Here is a 7,755-nt window from a genome sequence, read left to right on the forward strand (position 1 = left end):
TTAAACAGACATTTTGCCAAAGCCAATATATAAAAGGGCAACCAGCATATAAAAGGATGCTCAATAAAAGTAACTAGGCAAATGTAAATAAACCAGCGAGGTATCACCTCACACCTATTATGATGGCCAAAATCAGAAAAACTGAAAATAGCACTGACAAGGACGTAGAGAAATTGGAATTCTTGTTCACTGTTAGTGGGAATATAAAACAGTCCAACCACTATGGAAAATAGGAATTTTTCAAAAATTTAAAAATAAAATTACATGATCCAGCAATCCCACTCTAGGGTATATAGTCAAAAGAAATGAAAGCAGGATCTCAAAGAGACATTGCACACCATGTACATAGCAGCGTTATTCATTCACTATAGCCAAGAGGTAGAGGCAACCCAAGTGACCATCGTGGATGAACAGATATGCAAAATGTGGTATATACACAGAAGGGAATATTTTTCAGTCTTAAAAATGAATGAAATCCTGGCATAAGCTAACATAGGAATGAAAGGTGAGGACATTTATGTTACATGAAACAAGCCAGTCACAAAAAGACAAACACTGTATGATTTCATTTATGTGTGGTATCTCTAGAGCATTCAAATTCATAGAAATAAAAAATACTATGGTGGTTGTCAAGGGCTGGGGAAAGGAAAATTGAGTTACGCTTAACAGGTTAAAGTTGCAGATATGAAAAAGTTCTGGTGATTGGTTGCAAAAAAATGTGAATATACTTAATACTATCAAATCATACACTTAAAAATGGCTAAAATGGAGGTCACATGACTGGCTCAGTCAGAAGACCATGCAACTCTTGATCACTCTGGGTTGTGAGTTCAAGCCCCATGCTCGGTGTAGAGATTACTTAAATAAATTAATTTTTTTTTAAAAAGGATTAGGTGGTAAATTTGGTATTATGTATTCTTTAGCACAATTTAAAAATCAGAAAAAAAAAGTTCAGGGACTTCAAAAATTTACAAAATACCATTCACCGCGGTTTCCAGTTAATACTCAGCACAGTAGTATGTTCAAGTATAATAATCTACTTTCTTCTGAAAAGATTTCCGTAGGTGAATAAATACAAAACTACTGTTAATACATTTGTTGATAGCCTAAGGGATTAAAAAAACCCAAACAGGAGTCAAGTTTTCATTACCCCACCTACCAACATTAAAAGAAAGCCTGTATTCTGTACTACTTGAGTATTAGATAGATACTGCTTGGGTAAAAGGAACAAACTAGCTCTATTAAAACTCTACCTGAGTTTGCTAAATTCACAAATACTTCTTTATACTGAAGAATAAAGTTGGTTAAAATTATTCTCCCTAAGATTCATTCAACTTGATCCTGTCTTAAAAGCCACTATTTTTTAATGAAGTAAAACTTGGCATTGAAAATTCTTAAAAAATTAAACACATAATGTATCTCCTTTTAGGTACTGCTCAAGGATTATATTCATCAAGGGCTCAGGGTAGTAGGCTAGGTACAGTTCTAAATCCCATACAATTTAATCAGTGGTATATTGGGCAGTAGGAGTATAGAAATCAGCCAGTCACAAAAAAGAACAAAGAATTGTAGGCCAGAGTAATACTCAGCAGCTACATCTAACCAGAACCTAACTTAAAAAGAAAAGAAAGATGTTGAAAACATTGACAGAAAATAAAACAATTTGGAAAAATAAGAAAAATAAATCAAACCAAATATATAACTTTAATCAGACCTCCAAAACTTTATACATGTCCTAATTTTAGGTATTAAGGCTGGTTCAGATTTTCAGCGGTTCTCAAAAGATCAGCATTATTTGAAACCCTGTTTAACACATGTGAAAAATATGTCACGTTTTGATGCAATGATATGCAATTTAATAAGGTGTTGCTATAATTTCTAAGGAAATAATTAACTTGAAGCTACATGTTGTTCCATGATTGTAGAAATACCAGCAAACGGTACTGATTATCAAAATTAAAATATTTAGAAGGATTTCTACATGCAACGGCAAGGAAGTTTTCACTGGGATGTCCAAAGTGCTTGAAGAAAATGTTCACCAAGAGTCATCTTTTCTCAGCTACTTTCACCTTACGGACACCCTGCAAATTCTGATAATAACCTAATTACTAATACCTCAAAGATGTTTTATTTGTAGGTATACTAACTAAATTAACACATGCAACATAGACATTAAAAATAGTATTAGTTATGGAAAATCACACGTGTGTATGTACGTGCAGAGAGTAGGTATGGGAGTTATCTAAACAAATATTTAAGAAAATTATTTGGAAACTTACATGTTTTTAGATGCCCTATAAATATCCTCCGTCCCTTTCATCTAGCTCACCTTATCTCATTTCCATCAGTAATAAGATTATAATATAAGTATTTAGTACTCTGGGTTCTCTACAGGTCCTTGTATAGAGTATGAAAGGAGAAGTATTTATGTAAAAACACTGATGTTAAGAATAAAGGTATTTCACAGGAAACAGGCAAACACAAAGTACTCTCAGAAAGAAAATACATGAACTATATTTAGTATTAAATATTTCAGGCATTCAAAATCCTAAATAATCTATCCCCTTTTGAACAGGAAACGTATATTTAAATAAGCAAGATAAAGTCCTATGATGAAAAATATCTGTGGGCAAATGTTTTCTTCTAATTAAACACTTTACTCAATTATTTTCATTTGAAAATAGTGGCTTCCTCAATTATTTTAATGCTAGTGTCCTTTTTATGTGCCAATTCAGGACATAAACATGCATCCTTGCTTATTCATCAAAAAAACTGAGAAGCATTATCCCTCCCCCTTCTTCAATTAATAAATCCTAACATGCAAAACAGCCTACTCTCCAGGCTCTTCTCTTGGTCAAAGTGGTAACAGCACAGCAGGACCACCTTCAACCTCAACCATTTTGTAAAAAAAACTTAAGTACTCTCTGGTGGAAGATGGCAACTGGGAAAAGGGAAATACAGGTTTAAATTATAAACGTCCTTAACCTCTCCATGAAAATCAGCTTTTCTAAGGAAGCATGCTAAGAAATATTTTTGATAGGTGGTAAGACGTAAATGTGTGTAAATGCCTTGCCCACTCATGAAATGTGATGCAGAGAAACAGGAAATTAGTAGTTCTTCTATACACTGACAACCTGGCAACCAAATAATAACCAAATAATGCAATAACCAAATTTGTCTTGGAACTCAAAGATGATTAGATCAAAACCTTACCAATAAGCCTGTATAGCACTACATATAACAAATGAACATAAAAGGAAAAGAAATCCATTTTATAGGAACAAACTGAAAAGTTCCCGGCAAACCTACCTAAATAACCAATGTTGCAAAATTAAACAGAGAAAACAAAAATTTATGTAGTAAGAAAATACATACTTACTGAATTAAGCAATGGAGGTACAATTCAGTAGTAACAGAACAAAGTGAATCTGAATTGCACGTATACTTTAAGAGCCACGGGATTATATTTAACAACTTTCAAAAATGTGTAGGTGCCAAATAGTTAGCAATAAGTAAAGCATAAACATTTCTAAAAGAAGGGAACAATTCTTCTTTCTATATAGTGCAACCGAAAGTTGTAGACACAGGAAGAATTTCCCTGAAATTTGTCAAACTCATGAAAATTGTGACTCATGGAGCTTGGGAAAAACACAAAATGTATTCCTAAATGTATCCTTATGGCAATAATGTTTCTGAACTACAACCTAAAAATTGAACCTGGGTTTAACACTCCTTTGTTATGTGTAACATTACACATTTATCAGTAGCTTTTATTTCCCTGGCCAGCAATCTTGAAAGTTATATTGGACTACCTTGCATTATTTCATAGTGAACCATAATGGGGGTGGAGGGTGGGGGAGGATAAAGAGAATTGTTTTCCAAAAGTCTGGAGTTCAAAAATAACCACCTCTGGACCTTCAATTTAATTCAGAAATGAATTCAGAATTCTTTCTGCATAGTTGCTTTCTGTAGATGCTTCAACAGCTGAGAAGTCTTAATGTACTCAGTTATTTGCACTCCAGTGAAAATCTTACCTTTCAGAATAGCTATAAAATATGGTTAAAATAAACCCTGATAGGGGCACCTGGGTGGCTCAGTGGGTTAAGTAAGCCTCTGCCTTCGGCTAGGGTCATGATCTCAGGGTCCTGGGATCGAGTCCCGCATCGGGCTCTCTGCTTGTCAGGGAGCCCGCTTCCTCCTCTTTCTCTGCCTGCCTCTCTGCCTACTTGTGATCTCTCTGTCAAATAAATAAATAAAATCTAAAAAAAAATAAAAATAAAAATAAAATAAAATAAACCCTGATAAAACAAATGGAAAATTTTCTTCTGATGTTTTTAGTAATATAGGAATGAAGATCACTAATCAACTAGTGTCTGTAAGTCACTGCAGTAGTTGCACAATTGCCTGTGGGTAGAGTATCACAGAAACTGAGTGTGGTGAAGCAGGATGTTTTCCCCTTTTATAACATGAGTGAACTTCAAGGGATTAAAACCAAATTCATGGCAATCCTATAGCACAAAATTCAGAATCTTAATTCTGAGTACATATATATTTTAAGAAGAAAAAAAAGAGGGCTTTAAAACCATATACCGTATGGTCAGTTTCACTTTTGTATTATGTGCATATTGTACTTGAATCTGAAATGTTCCATACTTGTATTTCATGTAATATAGCTTTTGGCCTTGGTTGTGTTTTTCCACAGAAAGAAAAATCAACTGTTTTTTCCACCTTAATATTCAACCTACCTGCCCATAGTTGTCTATGCCAGTTACTAATCTATTTAAATTTAATAAATCAAAAGCTGTCCTTAAGGATTGGCCAAGAGTCGTAAGTCCTTCAGCCTGAAGGTTTTTCAGTTCATTCATAAACGTCGCATGGTTTTCTTTCCATCCGGCCTGAAAAGAAAAACGTGAGAGTTTTTCATCCTTTAAAGCCATGTACACAAGGACAGCCGTTACAATCTGCTGTTCACCAAGGAGCTGCTTCACTTTACAGTATGGTTTGCTTAACGTGTTAATACCGTATCACTGCCAAGAAAAACTCTCTTCAAAGGTGGCCAAGAAAAAAACCTGCTTGCTTACAGCTTTTGGTGGCTAAAAGCCTTAATACTTTATAACTTCCCCGGGAAATGTACTCCCTAACTTACTACCCAAAATTCGGGCATGCAAAGGTACTAGTGGAAAGCAGAAGTGAGCAGGACTTCTGAAGTTAACCTACGGCTGTCCCACTGCCCCCGGGCCAGTGAGGAAGAATCCCGAGCGCCTAACCCACCCCGCAGCCGCCCACCCGGCTCACTCGCCACCCCAGGCAAGCGCGGCCGAGCCCCGGGCCGAGTCCCCTTTAATGCAAACCCGGGCTCGGCGCGGCCGGGCCCGGCTGTCACTCGGGCTAACTTGAATAAATATCCCCCACAGTTCATTGCTGCCGCTCACGCCGCGGAGGGGAAATGTCGGCCATGTTGATCGCTGCGCCGCCGCCGCCGCCGGGACGGGCTGGGGAGGGGACGGCGGTGACCCAGCGACTCCGCGCCGCGCCAGGACGCTCCGGAGCGGGGGAGGGGGTGGGAGCCCGCAGGGGAAAAGACCTCAGCGCCTGGAGCACAGCGGGTGGGGGAGGGGAGCATAATGAAGGGTGAATGGGGGGGGCGGGGGAGGGCGAGCGAGGAAGGAACAGGGAAGGGAAGGGGGAGGGCGAGGGCTGTTACCTTGATAGCATAGGGTGGCTCTTCGAAAGTGACCAGCATATACCTGTCTCCTCTGCTGGCAGGGTCCCGGGCACGGAGCTGTGGGAGAGCGGGTGGGGACGGGAGGAGGAACAGGGCGGGCGAAAGGGAAGCACAGAGGCGAGGTTACCAGGCGAAGGGGCGCCCAGCAGCCCCGCCGCCCCCCCCCCCCACAGTACCGCACACGCAGCGGCCGCCCCCCACACACAGATCGGCCCCCACACACCGCCCGGAGCCCGGGCCCCGGCCGAGCCCGGCTTGCAGCGCCTGCCCGCCCGCCCGCCCGCGCGGTGGGGGAGGGGGTCCCCGAGCCCGGCAGCTCCGGCAGTCAGGTCCCCGACACCTCCGCCTCGTCGCCCCCGGCCGCCCTCCCCCCCCCCCCCCCCCCTGCCGCCCGCGGGCCGCCGGGCCCCGGTCTCCGCCCGGGCTCGGTCAATCGGTACCTTCATGAAGGTCTCTACCGCGCCTTTGGCCGTGTCCAGGTAGGTGGTGCCCAGATGGCTGCGCTGGTTCATAGAGGCAGACGTGTCTATCAGGAACAGTAAGATGGGCATAGTGCTGGCCGGGGACACCGGGGCCCGAGGTGGTGGAGAAAAGAGGAGATGGTAGAGGTGGAGGCGCCAGTGGCGGCGGCGGCTACCGCCGCTACGCGGGGCGGGGGAGCGCGGCCCCCGGGAGGAAAACACCGTCTGGGTCTTTCCTCCGGCTGCGGGGAGTTTCTCCCCCGATAGTTGAGAGGAAACTCCCCAGACCCAGTCCTCCCCGTCGTACCCCCGCCTCCGCCTCCTCCTGCCTGCCTGCCCGCTGGGGCGGGCGCCCGGCCGTCTGTCTGTCGGTCGGTTCGTCCCCCCCGCCTCGGGGGTCCCGTCCCCGCTCCCGGCCCCTGTGTGTGTCCCAGCGGGAGACGGGCCCTGCTCCCCACCCCACCCCCGGTGCAGGGAGTGGGGACCTGGGAGCTGGCGAAGAGGGGAGTGGGCTGAGGGGAGATTGGCCCTGGGGCTGTTGGGAGAAGTTTCAGGGACTCCCTCCGCACCCCGGCGGTGTCACCACTTTCTCAGCCCCTCTCGCTACTGAAGCGCTTTTCTCTCTCACACTCCGGTTTTAATTCGGGCAGGGTCTGCAGAGGCTCCGCCCCCTGACACGTCCTCGAGCCACGTGACGCACCGCCCCGCTGTTCTATTGGCTAAACCCAAGCCTCTTATTAGCATATTCAAACAGCTCAGGGGAGGGGGAAGCTTGTAGGCCAGCTCCGAGAACAGTTATTGAGCACGCGCGGAGGCGGGGCGTCGGGTGCGCGCGCGAGCGAGCGCCTGGGAGGAGCAGGCGGGCCAGCAGACGCGGAGGCGGGCTCCGGGAAGGGGCGGGGACCGACCGCGGAAAGACCGTGGGGTGGGGGCGGGGGACGCGGCGGCGCGCGCAGGACGGCCGCGGCTGTGAGTCTGCGCGTCAGTGCCGCTGGCCTCTCCTTGGCTGTTGGAGGTGATAGGGGTCGGGGGAAGGGAAATGGAGGCTGGCTTCAGCTCCCCTTGTGAGGTCGCTTTCTCGAACCGCCTCCCCGATGGACGAGTGAGGAGGGGATGAGTAAAGTAATCAAATACCCGATCAGAAAGGGTCAGGCCCCGCGATCTGCTTCTGCGGAGAGCTCCGAGCCCGCGGTCGCCGGAGGAGGTTCCTTGAGCCTGGGAGGGCCGGTCCCACCACGGGCGGGCCCGGGGCGGGGGGAGGGGAAGTGAGAGGTTGTTTATGACCAGAGACTAATCTCCACCAGTCCCACCGCTCCCGGTGGGGAATGAGGTCGGGGCCGTGCTTCGCCTGCAGTCTCTCTCGGCCTTGGGGAGCAACCTAGGGTGAGGGCTGGCCCCAGAGACGACCAAGAGTTCTCCGAGTGGAAGACCCAACAAAAAGAGAACTAACCCTGTTTTCCTAACTCAGCCCTAAGAGCGCCTGGGGGAAGACTCCCAATATGGATAACAGTTTGTTGTCCTTTTTTATTCTCAGGGAAAAAGGAACCGATCATATCCAAAGAAATACCT

General features: G+C 45.5%; 1 protein-coding gene across 2 annotated transcripts in view; it reads right to left on the bottom strand.

Annotated features, from left to right (window-relative positions):
* INTS6 (integrator complex subunit 6) overlaps positions 1-6,473 on the bottom strand; it is an 87,801-nt gene extending 81,328 nt beyond the window's left edge. Inside the window, exons 1-3 of one of the 2 annotated variants that reach the window (XM_032874113.1) lie at positions 6,166-6,473; positions 5,705-5,782; positions 4,746-4,895 (exon numbers count right to left, since the gene is read on the bottom strand). In XM_032874113.1, coding sequence (XP_032730004.1) covers positions 4,746-4,895; positions 5,705-5,782; positions 6,166-6,276 — 339 coding nt within the window. In that variant the 5' untranslated portion in view covers positions 6,277-6,473. Of the gene's footprint in view, positions 1-4,745; positions 4,896-5,704; positions 5,783-5,948; positions 5,988-6,165 lie in introns of those variants that run through there. The other variant, XM_032874115.1, reaches the window with a different exon arrangement.
* Positions 6,474-7,755: the final 1,282 nt, after the last annotated feature.

The sequence above is a fragment of the Lontra canadensis genome, unplaced genomic scaffold (assembly GCF_010015895.1).
Source record: "Lontra canadensis isolate GAN:19392208 unplaced genomic scaffold, GSC_riverotter_1.0 scaffold51, whole genome shotgun sequence".
Taxonomy (NCBI): Eukaryota; Metazoa; Chordata; class Mammalia; order Carnivora; family Mustelidae; genus Lontra; species Lontra canadensis.